The 18,742-nt window shown below is 38.5% G+C and overlaps 1 protein-coding gene across 1 annotated transcript in view; it reads right to left on the reverse strand.

Moving 5' to 3' along the window:
• Positions 1 to 13,486, reverse strand: part of aacs (acetoacetyl-CoA synthetase) — a 39,509-nt gene extending 26,023 nt beyond the window's left edge. The window contains exons 1-8 of the mRNA XM_061038480.1: positions 13,196 to 13,486; positions 11,527 to 11,630; positions 9,755 to 9,875; positions 8,746 to 8,859; positions 3,209 to 3,306; positions 2,231 to 2,345; positions 1,681 to 1,762; positions 1,404 to 1,557 (exon numbers count right to left, since the gene is read on the reverse strand). Coding sequence (XP_060894463.1) covers positions 1,404 to 1,557; positions 1,681 to 1,762; positions 2,231 to 2,345; positions 3,209 to 3,306; positions 8,746 to 8,859; positions 9,755 to 9,875; positions 11,527 to 11,630; positions 13,196 to 13,334 — 927 coding nt within the window. The 5' untranslated portion in view covers positions 13,335 to 13,486. The remainder of the gene's footprint in view (positions 1 to 1,403; positions 1,558 to 1,680; positions 1,763 to 2,230; positions 2,346 to 3,208; positions 3,307 to 8,745; positions 8,860 to 9,754; positions 9,876 to 11,526; positions 11,631 to 13,195) is intronic.
• Between the last annotated feature and the right edge of the window lie 5,256 nt (positions 13,487 to 18,742).

The following is an 18,742-nucleotide window of genomic DNA, read 5'->3' on the forward strand; positions in this document are numbered from 1 at the left end:
TGTGCATGATTGCATGACTGTGCAAAACCAATTTCTAATGTTAGAGTTGTATATCCTTCATTTCTTTATATCACACATTCATCTGACACTCTCCCTTACTCAGATATGAGAAGTTGCAGGATAAAAATGTCATTCATGCTCTCTCATAAAAATGAATACCCCTCCATGGTCTTCTGATGGAGGTTTGATGCCACCGTGTGGTGAGACTTGACACTTACACCTGTGGTATGGACTATTGGCCAGATCCACTGAGAATGGATTGCTCCTGCTAAAAGCACTATGAATTACGCAGAAACCACAAACCGACCCCATTTTAGCACCCTACCCACAAAATAATTTGCTGGCACTAACACGCCAACAAAGCTGTCCTTCTCCACTCAGTTTGTTCTTGTTTTTTGCGTCTGAATGTGGAGAAAAGCCATTCGCACCTTTTCTCTGTGCAGAGCTGCACTCTAAACTGATGGAGATGTTTTACCCACATAAGGATGATGAGCTTCGACGGGAGGGCAAATGAGACAGGCGCACCCAGGATGCTACCTGCTTGGCAGTGCAGTGTGCGTGCATGTCTCCAATTGCGCATACTTTTCTTTTCTCTTCATTTGCACAGGTTTAGTGACTACAATACCAGCATAATCCCTTTGTGGATTTGGCTCATACTATGAGGAATGACATGGGTGGCAAATTTAAGAAATGTTGCCATAATTTGGTTTATGCTGGTCTTGGAAATGCTTGTTTTGTTTTTCACTGTTACTGTCTATTGTCTGCAAAATATAGGCATACATCTTGAAAAAAAAAAAACTAACTTGGAACCTTGGTGCTCCTAAATCAGAATGAATGAGAAATGTGTTGAGGAAAGACAAAAAGAACATTTGACCATCAATGATTCCAACAACTGGCCAAATTCAAATGTGCAACATCGTGTGATATGATCAGAAGTGTCTGAGCCAAAACATTAGCATGGTTGTGAAATTGTTTTCTCAGCTTTAGATATTAGTATTTCATTAACTCTTTTTTATGAATACATTTTTGAGTGCGTCACCTTCCTCTGAAATTGCCCACATGTGTATTTATATAACTGGTTTGGACTGGATATAAAACTGTACATGTTGGCCATCCTAGGAGAGCTTGGCAAACAGATGTGACCAGTGCGTGCTAATATGTGTGCGTGTGCGTGTGTGTGTGAGTGTGCGTGTGCCCATGTGTCTGTGTGTGTGACAGCTGGGTCCATCTAACCCTTCTGGAGCAGTAAAAAAAATAGAGACAGAAAAACAGCAACAATAGTGTCATTTATTTTACTCTTTCTAGTGTGAATAATGATGTTTGTGCCAAGTCACTTAGCAAAAGAAGGTGAGTGATTTATAATTATGATGTTGGTCTAATGGAGGCCACACTGTGTTTCTTACCCCTGCAGAGTGGACCATGCATTTGGGAGCTCCTGTGGTGCCAGAGGAGTACATGATGAACAGAGGATGACTGAATGGAAGCTGCTCAAATTCTAGCTGAGGTAACTGGTCGCCCTCACTGCGGCCCGATGCCAAGAAATCATCTATGAAAACACTGCAGAGAGGAAGAAAAAAGAAGAAGAATGAGTCAAAAACAAAGACTGATACAACCGGACCTGCTCAGTTTTTCAGCTTTAATGTCTAATGTGTGTGTAGTTGTATTCACAGGAACACTCACCTGTTGGGGATCTTTGAGAGGTCAGTCTCGTGTTTAGAGCGAGCGTAGGGAATCACCACTATTTTCTTCAGGTCTGGCAGCCCTGCAGAGAAGGTTAGAGATTGATGCTTTGTTTTTTTTCCTTCTTCTATAATAAAGAAAGGCCAAGTGGGTTCCCAGAGGAATCACAATATTGTTTTTCCCGTTACAGCACATAACACGTTTCGTGACTTGACAGAGCCCATGAAAGCTTTTCTTTAGTTAGGGACTTAAATACGCTCAGCAACTCTCTGTGGTAGCAAATGAAGCATCCTTTATCTTCCTCCTTTTTTAACGACAGCATCTGTTGTGCATTAACTGTTAATTTTGAACAGTTGCGAAACCCAGTAAAGCTACTTTGTCCTAAAATTCTGGTCTTAACCTTATCCTTATCTATCATTATTCTCTTTAATGAATCAAGGGTAATCTTAGAATAGGACCAAAACATTAAATCAAAACATGTATGGAAGTTATTAATTACATGTTTGTTGTATAAAAATGTTTGGTCAAGACAAGTTATCTGGCTGCAAACCTTTGACAACACTGGTCAGCTTTTCCATGTGATCGTGTGTCTTGCCGTTGTAAACCACAGCTGCCACAGAGAAGATCAGTTTGGGCTGGATTTGAGAGAATCTGTCAAGGACGCCCTGAAACAAAAGAGAGAGAGAGAGAGAGAGAGAGAGAGAGAGAGAGAGAGAGACAAGGGGTTAAAACCAGAAACTAATAAAGAACTGTGACACAGAAGGAACACAAACATTATTATATTAAGATAGTTTTGTTTGACTGAGATTCTCAAAATTAAGAAATATTTTGTGATGAAGGAAAAATGTTTTTAAGATATAAAGGAAAACACAAGAGCAGGTTTTATACGAAAGGTTTTATTTCCGACTCAACATTATTTATCTTAAAGTTGAGCCTGTCCTTGATGCATGTTTCAGATACCTCTGCACATAACAACCTACTTAAAGTTAACCTGAAAAAAACAACAACTTCAAACCAAGTGTGAAAGCACATGTTTAAAGGTGTACTTTTGTGCTCCACCACGTGGGGCAGCAGAGCACCAGAAATAAGAAGCAGAGGAAATGATCAACAAGCCATTGAGGAAAAATATGCTAAGTTAACTCACACACTCTGTCACACACATGATGTAGACCTAAATCCTTTTTTATTCTGTATGCATGTTTGTTATCAGACGAGTCTCTTTATAGATGATTCCTTAATAGAATTCAACACTAGAAGTGAAGGGAGGCATTCATTTGCTAGGTTAAAAAATGCCACTTTACCAAATGTAAACCAGAAAATTAAACAGTTGTTTTTTTTAATTGATTTGTACTTTACAAGGAATTCCAGGCCCTGTGTAGGGAATATGTTTCATTCTGAAATTGAGTGTGAATGAGCATAATATACGTATATTGAGAAGCAAATGGTTGATAATTAATTTACAGCTATTGATGGTAAAACCTTTAACTCAAACATAAAAAAGGGACTACATGCCACCAACAGCCCTTACATTGACTCCAAAGTCGACAGAAGTGGAGCTCCAGATTGCTCCAATGCTGGCTGCTGCTAACATGGCCTCCACTGCATGGATACCGTTTGGAAGGTAGCCTGAAGTTGGGCAAAGAAGACAAAACCATTAGGATTGCAGAGCAATATATAGGATTTCTTAAAGAGAAATTACTCTAAAGTGTTTCCCAACAGCACATAACTCAATGTTTTTTTTTTGCTCATTCATTACTGCTGTATACTCCTGAATATGTACAGAAACAAAGTACATTAAACAACAAGGACAATACTCAGGAAACATCAGCAGGTGTTTGAAGATTTTACGTCACCTTATTAGTGTGTTACCTAGCAGCACTAAAATAAAGAGGGAAACGTGCAGAAAACTACGAATGGTAAACTTAATGAGGAAAAGCAGATGAAGCAGAGAGTGAGGAGAAAAGCGGGAGAGACAGAACAATATGGGACAAACAAAAACCATCAGGACAGCTTTGTTATGTGTGTGTGTGTGAGAGAGAAAATAAGAATGTAAAAAAAGAGGGGGAGGGAGAGATGACTTTCAAACATGGCAGAGAGACTATTTCATTCTTAACAAGCTGAGCTGACGTCTTAACTGCTGTCATGCTGTGATATATTGCTGGATCAATACAGGAAATGGTGTTCAAGGACACTACAGGTCTTTTTACCCAACAGACAATCAGCATAAGAGAGAGAGAGAGAGAGAGAGAGAGAGAACACTGAATAGGGATGCACAGTGTAGAAAGTCCCATTACATTCATCACCTGTTTAGCAGTCATCCTCATGTTACTTTCACATTGTGTCTCTTGTATTCACTGGATTACTTTCATCACATATTATTTGAGATGCCTGGTTTTAATAAAAACCTCTAGTCAGTTAACAGTTATACTTAACTAAATAATGTGTTCTCTAATTCAACTGATAACATTTGAGACGAGGGAAAATATTTAATTCTGCTACAAAAAAGCACATAAGGTACATAAACGATGCAATGTTCAGGCTCAACACAGGAGCTCTCATGCTAAGCTGTTCTGTTGATAAGATATCATGGTATCTAATCTTACATGATGAAACAGTAAAAAGCTTTTAGTTCCATTTTAGCAGTCTGAGTGGTCAAAGATAACGGCAGCCATGCTGTCACTTCCTGTTAGTCATGCCCAATCAGGCTTTATTCGTTGTTATGCTGACTCCTCCTGCTGTAACCAGGATGTTAGACGTGGCCGGGTGACATCATGGGCTGTCTGATCACCATCCTGAAACACCGGCTCTTCAGACACTCTCAGAAATGATTATCTCTGACGAGGAAAAATAGCGTCATGGATCAGAATGCTACAACAACAACACCACCTTGCTTGACTGCATCCGTGGCCGATGTTGTGAATCACCATCTTGCTATGCTGTAGCAAAGTCAAGCAAGATACTGTTGATCCTATCTGATCGTTTATGCATGCTTCATGTATATTAATAAAAAGTGAATGAAAGCCAAGGTGTCCTTCAGGATATTATCACAGGATATTATCACTTGAGATTGACAACTTTATATCGAAAGCACAAATGCAGTGCTGTTTTCCTAACATGTGGCTACAAGTGGCTTCAGCACATCTGGCAATTTTTTTCTTTCGACATCACGTGAATTCATCCAGACATTTTTTTTTTTTTTTTACATGTGTTAGATGAAGTTTCTTCACCCATTTGTTGCTATATTTTTTCCACCTAAAGAAAACTGCAAGCACACCAGGATGATTCATTGCTTAGGAACTATAATAAAATAATAAAGTTGGTCTGAACCCAAGAGTGGGTCACAGAGCCGTTTGTAGCGGGTCTCAAAATTGTGCCAGGAAAAAAAAAAAGTGTTAAAAAGGTCTGTGAAGCGCTTTATAAACATGTTTGATACCATCTGAGGTCCAAACAGAACAATTTTTCATTTCATATATCTGATGGGTTAAAAAAACAGGGGAGCTGGTGGCGCGGTGGTTAGTGCGCGCGCCCCATGTATGGAGGCTATAGTCTTCCAAGCGGGCGGCCCAGGTTCAAATCACAAAAGGCCCACAAATAAATCTTTAAAAAAAACAAACAAAAAAAACAAACAGACATTTGGTTCTTGAATTTTCATGAAGGAGTTGGTGGTGGGTCCTGACTGAGGCTATACCAGTTGAGAACTACTGGTCTAGACCTGTTCTTTCTGAGATAACATTTGTTATGAATTGGAGCTAAAGACAAATAAAGATCGGTTGATTAGGAAATGAAATGTGTTGTACAAAGGCTTCTTAAAGGTGTGGTGTGCTTTGTGAACAAGGTTATGTTTGCAGTCAGTGTTACTCCTTCATCTGCCTAAAAATCCTTCAATGTCTTTTTTTCCTCATTATAAACATTTGCACCCAATACTAACATGTGTTCACACATAACCGCATCGGTCCAAATCATTCTGGAGGACAAAACATTAAGTCTGGTGGTGGATCTGGCAATACTGCAAGAATAAAGCATTGAACCAAGAGGTGAGAGGAGGGGATTTAAGAGTATTGCCCAGAGTTCAACCAGATTAACCCCGAAGGTGCAATGTTGTGGAGCTAGCATGGCTACCACTGAAAATCAATAGCCAAATTAAATAAGAATACAATTAGGGATATTTCAAGTTATGTTTGACAAGAGGGCTGCTGGTGTGTTCTAAAAATCCTTAGTCATTTAGAAATCTCTGGGTGGAGTCTTGGTTGTGTGGGTTTTGTCTTTTATTCTGCAGCTAAGTACATCACATCCTTCAGCAGCCATATACCGAGATCGCAGATTTATAAATGTGTTTTCCATATCCTACTGAATTATTGAGTGATTTGTATTAGTCATTTTATTTTAGTAAAGTTTCCGCAAGGGGCTTAAAATAGCTTTTGATTGAAGCTAACATGCAAAAACTATTATTCATCTTTTCCTATTAGCACTGGGATGTGTCTTTATGAAGTGTGTGTGTGTACGATCCCACTCCACAGCACTCAGAGAAAGGATTTTGCGAGTTACAGCCAAATATGAGCTCCTGGTTAACTGTTGTTTTTTTGTCAACAATCAGATTCAAATGTCCACTAGGGGATAAACAGGGGAGCCATGAAACTAAAAAGTGCATTAGAGTAAGAATACATAACAGTGTGTGTGTGTGTGTGTGTGTGTGTGTGTGTGTGTGTGTGTGTGTGTGGATTCATCAGCTAAGTGCTTATATATATCTCCTGGATTAAAGACCCTGACAAGGCATTTCAGTTACAACCAGGGGACAAGGACACCTTTGCCCCACCCCCTCCCCCCCCAGAGGGGTATGTAGTGTCTGGATCTCTCCTCCTTTCTCTCTCAAGGTTTTCTTGCTCCCTCTCTCCTTCTTTCCTTCACTCCATCCCTCTCGTCTTTCTAATGAGATTCCCACAAAGCTCAAGTCATTAAGCTAATGGATTTCCCGAGCCGCAATATCCATCTTCCCTATGTGCACACACACACACAAACTTTCATCCACACCCTGGTCATTCCATAGTTTTACTACAGTTTTTAAAGGAATAACTAAAACGATCGGAGTTGTTCATAAATGGTCAAAATGTTTTTTTAACACTTTTTTGCAACTTCGTTTTTGAAATCCCTATTAATGCATAGATTTCTGGATGAAAGATGTGGGGATTTAAGAAAGGAAGTACAAGTCAGATGTCCTTTTCCTCACCAGTTATCATCCGACTCACCGTCAGAGCAGTCATTCAAATAAATAACATAACAAAGGTTTGTAAAGCGACTGGAGGACTGAGGGTTGAGATATCTGAGATGCCACTGTTTGACGATGTTTGTGGAATTGAAGTCCCTGATGCTGACACAGCACAACCAGCTGAATACACACTACCGGGGGAACTGGCACCTTGAGCTCCTCTCTCTCTCTCTCTCTCTCTCTGTGCATATACAGTACATCATATTACTGCATGTATCTATCTGTAAATCTCAGTCACTAACCACCTACTTTCCTGGGAGCTCTTGAGCTCTCTTAGGCTCCTCAAGATCCCCCCCTCCCCACCGGATTGTTGATGGACGGTTTGCCTCAGTTTACCCCCTTGCTCCCTATCCCTCTTCCTGCATCTTATCCCATGTCTCCCCCTATCCCTTTCCAAGCCCGGCACAGTCTAGGCCTGTGAAGGCTGTTTCGTCATGAGCCGGGGATTCGGCCGAAGATTTCTGCCTTTTAATAAGGCAGTTTTTTCTTACCACTGTAACTTTTGCTGCTTTGCTAAAGTGCTCATGATGGATAGGCCGGATCTTTGTAACATAACAATAAGTAAGGTCTTTTTACCTGCTTTTTGTAAAGTGTCTCGAGATAACACTTGTTATGAGTTGATGCTATACAAATAAAAATTGATTGATTGATTGATTGTGTGATTGTGTGAAGGCTTGAAATGTGACACAGAGCACTGAATGAATGATAGACAGTATAAGTAAAACTGAGTGTTATCTGTCACTATCTGTGTGTGATTTGTTATTAAACACACCATACAGGCTTTGTATGAAACCCACCACAATAACCAAAGTTTGCTTAAAGGTTTTAGTTTTATTTATGAGATAACTTAAACGATTGTTGAGTAGCTTATTGAGAAAATTGCACTATTAACATAAACTGACTATGTTTTTGTAAATGACTTATCTTTTAGTAAAATACATTTTGTATAAATGTATCAACAGGAAGACCTATCATTTGATTTAACTTGCTGCCATCAACACTAGCCCTTTTCAGACTGCTTTTTTTTTTTCCCTCAAAAGTGTTACTAAGCTCAGCCCTCATCACGTCTTTCTACATTCATATTGATTCCGCGATGGCGTAAAATTGGTGTCCCAGTCTGTTAATTCACATTGCTTTTAGGCGTTGTGGGTCGACATCCACAAAGTTTGGAGTCTAAACTAGCTGGGAGAAAAAGCCTTGTATACAATTCTACAATTCACTTAGCAGAGGCTTTTATCCAAAGCAACCATTGAGTAAGTACAACACAGGCAAGGACCTAAAAAAAAAAAAAAATGTCAGTAAGTGCAAACGATCAGCTTTGAGTTCTGTGCAGTTTGTAGGTATAAACGAGTAAATGTGTCTGCATTACAGAAAAATATCGACTCAGCCAGTCCTCCTTTTACAAACATAAAACTCAGAAAAAATAAATGGCGACATTCAGAGTGAGCTGCGACCTGTGCCAAGACAGACAGACATGCGCACACGCACAAACACACACACAGAGAGAACCTTTGCAAACACACACAGCTAAGGCAAAAGGGCTTATGTTCAGCTCATGCTGCAACAGGTTTTAAATAAATAAGAAGTGAGAGAGGAGAGGGTGATGAAAACAAACTGAAAGACAAAGAGACAAAAACAAATCTCAAGAGGAGAGTAAAGAACATACTTTTTACAATTATATGGCCTGTTTTCATCTGGCTGATTGAAGAGTTACATTAGAATGCTGTTGCTATTTCTTTCTCCATACTCTTGTTTTCTGCCTTTGGCGCAGAAGGAAATTTATTTATTTTTTTTCGACTCACCTACAACCCTGTCTCCGATCTCAACGCCCATTTTCCTCATGGCTGCAGCAAACAAAGCCACGTCACGCCTAAGCTCCCCAAACGTCACCTTCACAATCTCGTCATTGGCCTCCGCTTGATGTTGAAAAACAAAATAATAAAGGGTGAGACACAAACACTGAAAAAGAGATCAATACAGTCTGAACTTTGTCAAGAGATATTCAGAAAACTAAAGAAAAGAAGATGTATTTAGTTTAGTTTGGTAAGAGCATTGTTTAATATTTATTAAAACAAGACTTCAAATTCATTTGGAAACAAAGAGACAGTAAGCCGAGTTGAAGACATAAATAGAGATGGATGGTGTGGCAGGACGGGAACAGTATTATTGTCTCCCTAAGTAATAGTTTACTGACATTTGCAGAGGCTCTGCTGCATTGTGACCAATGGGCCTTGTCATAATTACATTACGGCTCCTGTGGAAGGTTGTGTGCTTGTGCCTGTGTATAGTCACCTGAGCATGCAAAAGCCCAGTCTCCCTCATATACACACAGATAGGGCAATACAGAAGGGGTCTATCCATTAGTATGTGACAGTCCTGAGAGATAGAGCAGGGGAGTGGCTCTTAATCTAATAACACAGTGACGTGTTCAGCCTTGCACTCACCACTGCATCCATTCTGCACTCAGATGCACCCTCAACTCGGTTTTTTCAGACATTCTTACTCTATTGCTGCCTAGCTAACTTGGAAAAAATAATTGAGAGTATTAAATAAAAAAATAAAAAAACAAATGCACTCTTTTTTGACTCAAGAGAAACCCCCTAATCTCTAGGTAACATTAGTTACCATACAAGTTAAGTGCAAGGTAACAAAGAGTCCATAAGTAAAAAAAGAGAAATTTGATTGATTTGACCTTGTGACGTTTTGTTCTATGGAGGGAAGGTGTGTGTGTGGATACAAGACTAAGTCACATGTATGTAGCTCTACATATAAATTCATTTTATAAGCATCATATACTTCATATATACTTACTTGCAGCATATAGAGCTACTTTGTCCTGGTGTGCATGTTTGAGTAGGTTCTCTGCGTAGTTCAGCCGGGCTCCTTTAAACCACTCTGGAACATCAGAGATCTGCTTTGATACATCCACAACCTGGTGTACACCCATTAAACACACACACACACACACACACACAGGGGAGACACAGTGGTGTCAATTACCAAGAGAGTGAATCATAAAACTCAGCTGCCTTCTGCTGGAACCAAATTTAGTCACATCTTTAAGAGTTAAGTTGTTTTTATTTAAGTCTAAATAGAGTGGATCAGCCAACATTGTTTGATAAGATTAAATAAACGGAATATAAAAGAACATGAAAATAAAGTCAAATCTATGCATTTGCCCATGATATATAAGGCATTATGAGCTATAAGCACTCAGAACTGATAGCAACTGCTACCACTGGTTGTAGGAGTAAAGTTTCCATGGTAACACTCAAATTTAACAGCCTAGTCTACTGTACATCACAGTCCCAAAATGACTGATTGATTGATTGACTAGATCATTGTCTCAGTTTCATCATTCATTTTGTACTTGTATTTTTATTTTTATTTATCTTATCTATTCTGTTTAATGTGTATTCTGAGCTTACTTGTCTGTGCTGCTGCAACGCCCGAATTTCCCCTCTGAGGATCAATAAAGTATTATCCTATCCTATCCTATCCTTGTTTTATCATATCTGCCTAGAATGCAAACAAAAGATCAAGTAGTTAATAAAAGAAGAGTTGAAAATGAACATGTGGCCAATGTGACGTGGAAAGTGTCACCTGTGTGTGCAATAAGGGTGTGTTGACATAGATACCATGCATTACAACACACGTCAACTTCAGTGGCTACATCCTGGAGCTTAGCAAAGTGAAGAGGCTCAACAGTTCCTCCAATGATGAGCACACAAATAAAAACAATCCAATAATACCCCCTTTTACTAATTAGATTTTTCAAATATAATTGCAAAAAGGTCACAGAGACAAATGAGCTCAAGAAAAGAGTCTCCTTGAGAATCAGTGCATCTACTAGTCAGATGAATACATCAGTGTATTGCCTTCCTATTGATGTAATGACTGAGGAAGACTCAATTCAAGCAGAGATGGTCTCACCTGCAATCTGAAACCCAAAATACATTATGTCTGTCAACAACGCAAAACAGGATTTGCAACCTCTCAAGGTGTTGTGTTCTGATTTGTGACAAGAAAGACCAGCTTGGGTTCACCTCCTATCAAAGGTCAGGTATGATGCAACACTAATGATATCTGTGCTTGAAATCATTTATATCAAGATGATGAAAACGGAAACTTAATTCCCACCATGGGACTTCATCAAATGGAAAGTCACACAACAAACCATATACCTCTAGTCAAAAACACTTCTCTGTATTAGAAAAAGCAAGTGAGTTTGAGGAACGACGACTTTAGTACTTTATTTCACCTGGAATACTTCCTGGAATAAACCAGGAAGTTCAAAGTTACAACCATAAGGGGCGGCAGTAGCTCAGTCTGTAGGGACTTGAGTTGGGAACCGGCGTCGCGCACCAAAGCAGTGAAGCTAAAGTGGTCGCTGGAGAGGGGGCAGTAAACTTCCTGAGGACTGCCGAATTCCCCTCATGGATTAATAAAGCAAATGAATGCATACATTTATTTAAATGTAAATCACTTGAGAATAAATGCTGTCATTGTCTACACTAATCCTATTTTAAAATGAACATGTTTTGATAGCATCTGTTCGATTTTGTTGCAGAGTTTGCACTCACCTCTTCATAAGGTTTAGAGCTGACGACTCCACAGAAGCGCCACACCTCTCCCCAGAATTGGGAGTAGCTTTCCACAGACCACTGGTACAAGTCATTGTAGTTCACTAGAGGACAGAGAGGAAGTAGTGAGTATAGTTTTACAACAACAAATGACTAACTGGTTGTTAACCTTACGCTTAAGACAGGCTGAAAACGAGAAAAATATCATATTTAAGTAAAAGTGCCACTACAGCAAATTAAAGCAATTTTATTACATAGAATATTGTTTGAGGAAAATCAGCCTCCTTATGCCTCTCATGTTCCATGGACAACTGTTAAATAATCATAAAGCAAAAGAAAACTGGCTTTCACTTACATTAAGTCAATGGGAACTTTTTCTTTTAACTTTTACATGATTTTTGGAAGCACTCGCACAGGTTTGGCTCTGGTCAATAAAGTACTATCCTATCCTGGTCAGTGGCGACTGAGTTAATTCTTTCAGACCTCCATGAGTAATCTTACACGGTGACTCCCAACATACTGGTTTATAACTATTTATAATCAAGGATAGTCATACTTACACACAATCACTTATCAGCTTGCATGTGTCTATGCAAAAAGGCTGATGTTCATAAAGAGGTTTTATGATTTGAACGTCATACAATGAATGAATTAACTGAGAGAATGTGCATACTCAGAAACTACCAGTGCTATGTTCTATTCTCCATCTTAACTTTTTTTATACCACGCGACCAAAACTTGCAAAGCCTCTATAAAGGAAAATGTTTAGACGATATATTGCTATATATATATATATATATATATATATATATAGTGTTTTTTTCAGGGGAAAAATGTCAGGTGTCACATTTGGTTTTGAGGCAGATGATCAAATAGTTTTGAAAATACACATTTCTGCCATTGTTGTAAAAGTTTATAGACCTATTAGAAAATATGCAAACACAAGGGTTTATGCAAATCAGGATTCTATATATATATATATATATATATATTACATATTATTATTATTACAATTATTGTTTCCAAACACCTGTATTTGCCACACTCCCTCTCCCATCCCTTTACAATTAAAAAACAATCTAGAGATCTCTAAAAACAAAACTAGCCGGCGGGTTTGTCAGCATTCCTCGCATTGACCTGGCAATCAAAGAGACAATTAAACAAGCCGACTTTAAATGGGAGCTGGAAGTAAACCAATGCAAAGTAAAACAGCAGTATAAACAGCTATTTATTGACCAAAAAGAGACACTGCGGTGAGCAAGTGAGAGACCGTGCAACATTATACATGTGCCATCATCTACAACTGCAGAGACGTGTTTATTAATATTTATCGGTCTATGGTTTAAATGCTGAATCACTGGCTCTTTAATATTCCCTTTAAAAACACCAAATGGCTGCACAACAGAATACACTCCATTGTGAGGAGGCTTCAGGCGGTGGTCATTTAGAGGTACTCACACAACATGCACATGCAGCAATGAATGGAGCACTTCTGTCCCCGTGTGTTTCAGCTCAAATAAGCTTCGTATTCTCAATAAACTCCGTTCTTATATTCATTCACACACACCCTTCTGTCTCCTGCTCTCTGTCTCTGTCTGGCTCCTCGTCTGTCTGTCTGTCTGTCTGTCTGTCTTCCTCCCTCCTCTTCTCCCCTCTCTTCTTTACTCACCGAGATTAAGCCCGTACTCTCCGTTGACCTGTATCCTAAACTTGTCCATCTGTGTGTTCTTTTTGGAGTCCGGGTACCACAACACCTTGCTCTCCATATCCATAATCGTATCGCTCTTGCCCTCGGTGTCTTTAGACATCTTTGTTGCGTCTCTTCGTCAACTCCAAACACCGAGCGCCTTGCTTAAAGCTCACTGTTCCCGGAGGTGAGGGCTGGTGTCAGGATTAGATCCTCGGCAAACTACTTAGTTTGAATGGCTCGGGACCATACAGAGCGAGGCGACTAGCAAGGTTCACTGTCAAAGGCAAGCGTGAGGCTGCCGAGGAAAACCGGCAGACCACGCCCCAGCGTCATGACGTAGAAGAGCACGATTTGGTTCAAGAACGCACAACGTTCAGTACAGTTAAAACACATTGTTATACGAATAGATGCTGCAACACAAGAACCCCCACATTTCGAAACTGGTCTGCTTTTTAGGGGCACCAAGAAGATTCTGAGCACATCAATTATAATAGTTATCGAGCCTGTCTCTCAATCTCCAGAATAGAGAACAAATACACAGTTTTAGGCTTAATATAATAAATATCTGTCCTACTAAATGTTTTAGTGAATGAGCACTTATTGTCATCAAACTAGTTTTACTTTGAATGATACCATTGAGTTTGATTGAATTCATACAAATGATATAAAGTAGCATGCTACCAATTTTTTACTTATGAGGAACACTGTGCAAGGTAAGATATTTGTACAAAAGTGTGTCCTACTAGGCTACTAAAAAAATGAATCAGTACTTAAACAAATACGTCCTGAGTATCACTACATTTTATAAACGACTGTAGAAATAAACTTTTTATTTTTTCATATACTTTATTAATCCCTGAGGGGAAATTCTGGTTTACACTCTGTTATTTTTGAGACATCCTTCAGCCCGAATCACACATGCGACATACACACAAACAGGATTAGTGGAGAGATGTCAGAGTGAGGCTAGGCAGAGAGCGCACCAGAGCAGTTAGGGGTTCTCAGTGCCTTGCTCAAGGCACCTCAAGGTGACCTGGCACCTCTCCAGCTACCAGACTTGAACCAGCGACCCTTTGACTATCAACCCAAGTTCCTAAGGACAGAGCTACTATACCGCCCCCATTACTTTGAGTATAACGGATGGATGGATTGGTGGATGGTTGATGGATGGATGGATTGGTGGATGGTAACAAAATGTTCAATCGTTTTGGTGTACATCTTACTTTGTGTATTAGTGTAACTATTGTTGTGGCAGTATGTTTTTCATATGTTGTGAGACATACTGTGAAACTGTCAACCACAGTTAAAAGGTAAATATAGTCGTATGTAATCTGATCTTCTCTACCAAAGAGTAAATGATAGGCACTTGTTATTTTGGAGATTAGGATCAAAACCAAACCAAAATATTATCACTACGAGTCACCGAGTAAACACACTTTCTAAAATATGATGCTTTGGAATAAATTCATCAAATATTAACTTATATCCTTTATTGTGAAGCACTTTGTGACGTCTGTTCTTGAAAGTTGCTATATAAATAAACTTGATTTACTTACTTATTCCACCCTGACTAGGGACACCACTAAGATGCTGCCTATATTTTTATGCATTAGCAGTTATATTTTAAATATTACATACAAAATACAAAGAAAAAAAAAAACAGACAGCATGGGTCCCTTCACTTAATAAAGGTTTTAAGTAGCTACCTCTTTCATCACTGTCATTTTTTAATTTCACATTTTAAATGTATGTTTGCATCATATTCTGTTTCATTTAAAAACCTTTGAGACGCCAAAGTGCAACTCTACATGTTAAATATGTAAAATGTTTGATACATATTTTTATTTTTATTTTGGACTATTTGCATCCCTTAGAAGTCTTGAACACCCCCATACGGGAACGCGCAATACAGTTTTGCGGTCAAATCGTTCATGCACGCGATTAACTTGCCTGTCAAAATAAAGGATTCTGATTGGTCCTGAGCAAACTGGCTCCACATCAGCCGACAGATCGGTCTATGTTGGGGGCGTATCGTCACAGTTGGAGTGGCGTGTCGTTTGGTCAATGGCAAACTGGCTTTGGTTCCCTTAGAGAGGTGTGCCCAATCAGGGAAAGGGTTGAACGACCCTCCTCACTGTCTGTTGGTGTCATCGATCATTTGTGTAAGGCGAGTTTAGGCAAAGTTTAAAACATTCTTACACAAGTTGTGCCTTACGGGCTATAACCTACTTTCAAAGAAAAATCCAGTCTATGTCCAGTTTGCAACATTGTATTCTTACAATGGCATTCTCTGTAAATGTAAAGAATAAACATATTTTATGCATTTTTAAATAAAAAAAACCTCAAGCTTTTACAGTTGTCAATAATTGTATTCATTCATTCAACCTGTATTCATACTCAAGAGATCACTGAGAGGCAACCATCATTTACAATGACACCGAGTCATTACAGAATCACTTGAAGACAGACAACAAATACAGGACTATGAATAAAAGACGACTAAAAATCAACAAACTGGGGAATTTCGAAGAAGCTAAGATACTAGAGTGTAAGGAAAAGTTAAACATTGACTAAAATAATTAAGCAAGCTCAAAAATAAATGCAATTAATGAAATACACTTAAGTAAAATAGTTACAAACAGAGGTTGGGAGGTTTAAAATCAGGATCCTAAAATGTCCAAAAGGTAAAAGATAATTTCCCTCAAGGAGATGTTTTGAAGAATCCGGTGCAGAAGAAGAAAAAGCTGATTTTCCCAGTCCTGATCTGACTTGAGGAACATTCAACAGTAACTGCTTTTGAGGCACGTGTCTGCCCAGCCAAAAGATGCATGACTTCTGTTAAGTGTAAAGCTAATTTTCCCATGAGAGCTTCATAAATAAATAGATGACAGTGCATATCATGAGAGGACCACCCAACCTTGTTGTACAAGATGCAGTGAGTGAAAAACCTCATGATTCAAAAATTCAAAACATCAGTACAGTACCTCCCACCATGTCAATTCAGTGAAACTTTTTTTTTCTCTCACACACATATTTAGCAAACAAATGGAAATGTAACTCTTTTACATTGAGCGTTAGCCTAAAAGCCAAACCATGGGTGTGTTTGAATTTTCTGACACAAAATTACTTCAAAAGAAGAAATAAAAAATCTCAAACTAAATCAAATAAACTGCACCAAATGACAATCCCTGATGTTTATCCTGGTACAGTAGTCACTGTGTAGGCAAACTGGGCTTAAACAATTAGTTATCAAAGGAAATATATTGTCTGATGCATGCTGTGATGTCATTTGAGGAACACAGAGTAGTCCACAGTGTAACCAAATACTGCAGCAGGAAATACCACGGTCGCAACCACCTGAGTAGACCATTTCTTTATCAAAGAGGGCGCAGTAAGACCTTGATGAACACATTAGTCAAAACAACTGTGTTTGGATGTGTGTGGTTGTGTCTTTGTAAGATTGTTTCCTTGTTGTCATTATCAAGCATATAGACACACGGTTTCGCTTGATCAGGCATTGCTGAAACTTCAAAAAGGAATATGTAAAAAAAGCTCATATAAATAATTCTATGATCACACCTGCTTGCTAGAAAAGCTTTCACGGCCTACCAATGTACATTTTGAAAGACATACCAAAAATGTGAAAATGCATGGTTCAGCTTTAAGACAATCAGATATTTTTAGTAAAACATAAATTGTATTAATGTAAATCTGGATGAATTCTGAGAATTGTGTTGTATTTAGCAGTTGCTGTATGTCCCTAATTCTAGTGTTAATACTGCAAATAGATTGTAAGTGAAAAAGAGAATATACTTTTTCTACATGGAAAAGGAACCTTGAGAATGCAACGATGTTCTATGTGCGATGTGGTAATCTACACAGCTTTTCATATTGACATAATAAGATACTTGACATTAGAACAATGCCCCAAAACAGTGATTGTGAATATTCACAAAGTGTTTTACCCACATATTACAAAACATACATTTGGAAGAAAAATAAAGTTAAAACCCAAACAGCACAAAACAGTTGCTGTTATTTATTTGCAATTAGATTCATTTTGATAGTTTGATTTTTAAGTCAAACATTTATGTATCTGTTGGTATTTAAGATTTTACGTGACCTGAAATGGAACCTGACCTGATTTCTTTATTTCATTCCAGCTCCGCCTCCACATTAGCTCATGTCTGCTGCTCTCCAACCCAACTTCAACTTTGTAACAGGCAATATCTGTCATTTTTCTCATTGTGCAATTCTTTCCCAATGACTGCTCTTTGGATCCTGTGATGTTAAATGTAGCACTGACACATGCACACCGCACTGCATTAAAATGTTAATTGTATCATGGGCAGCTTTCAACAAGACAAACAGGCAAATTAATAATAAACCTTATGGTGATGAGGAATTTTGTAGCATAATTTTCTGTTGTGCAGAATAAAGGTCAAGTAATAAGTCATACACAATACCCATCTTCATGATTATAATACCAAATAAAGAAAATGAGGCAAGTGTTTTTTCGTGTATTTTAGATTGACCCACAGTTAACATTTATTTGTAGTTTATGTATTCTGTATCCTTATGGCACTGGGATGAGTCCAAAAACCTTGCCCTGCTCCCATTCCAGGTTTAGCCAAACATTGTGATTATGGGCATCAGCCGTTTGGTGACCCAGCGGCGATTTCTTCTACGTTTTGAGTTGCATTACATCAACAACTTTGAAATGGTAAACGTAATAAAGTTATGTTGATTTTTGTTTCATTACAGCAACAGGGCAGACTGCAGAACGGTACAGATTAAGCAAACAAGACAGATAGGTTGTAAAACAGACAGTGAAACAAAACAGTGAGACAAACCGCAGTTATGATTCTTAAAACTGGTCAATTGCCAATACTGAAACATTGATTAACTCACACATAGCACCCTTATCTGGGTTTTATCCACCTGTTTCCATTACTGCCCCACAGCTGGGTTGATATCGACCAACGACCATGACTATGACAAATATCAACAACGTTTCGGTTATTGCTAAAGTCTCACATTTATTCAAGAATGAACACTGAATAAAAAGATTATCCTAACATGGTACCTTAGGTTAAACGTGTAGGGTACCTGTTACTAAACAAAAACAAACTTGGTAGTTAGCCTAAACGTCCAGTAGATGGCGTAATCACACACAATGTTGCGTACTATTATTTTCACATGTTAAGCATAATGTTCCTAAATTAATTTGCCTTTCATATGAAAATATGCATGTGGAATTAATCTTGAAACCACTCTTTAAGATGAAATTAAACTACAAAAATACCAGAGTTTCATATCAGCTATAGAAAATGTTGAAGTTAGGCATACTTCTACTACTACTACTACTACTGTATTAGGTCTACAAGCTGACGGGCTTGGCTTATTTGACTCTCTCATTCAGCCTGGCCATGTGTGTAATACACTGCATGGGTTTGAACACGTTGAGACAAATCCACATTTTGCATTTTGTACACGTTAGGAAAAGGCATCTCTTTGAGTTTCATA

This window comes from Labrus mixtus, chromosome 5 (assembly GCF_963584025.1).
Source record: "Labrus mixtus chromosome 5, fLabMix1.1, whole genome shotgun sequence".
In the NCBI taxonomy this organism is placed as follows: domain Eukaryota; kingdom Metazoa; phylum Chordata; class Actinopteri; order Labriformes; family Labridae; genus Labrus; species Labrus mixtus.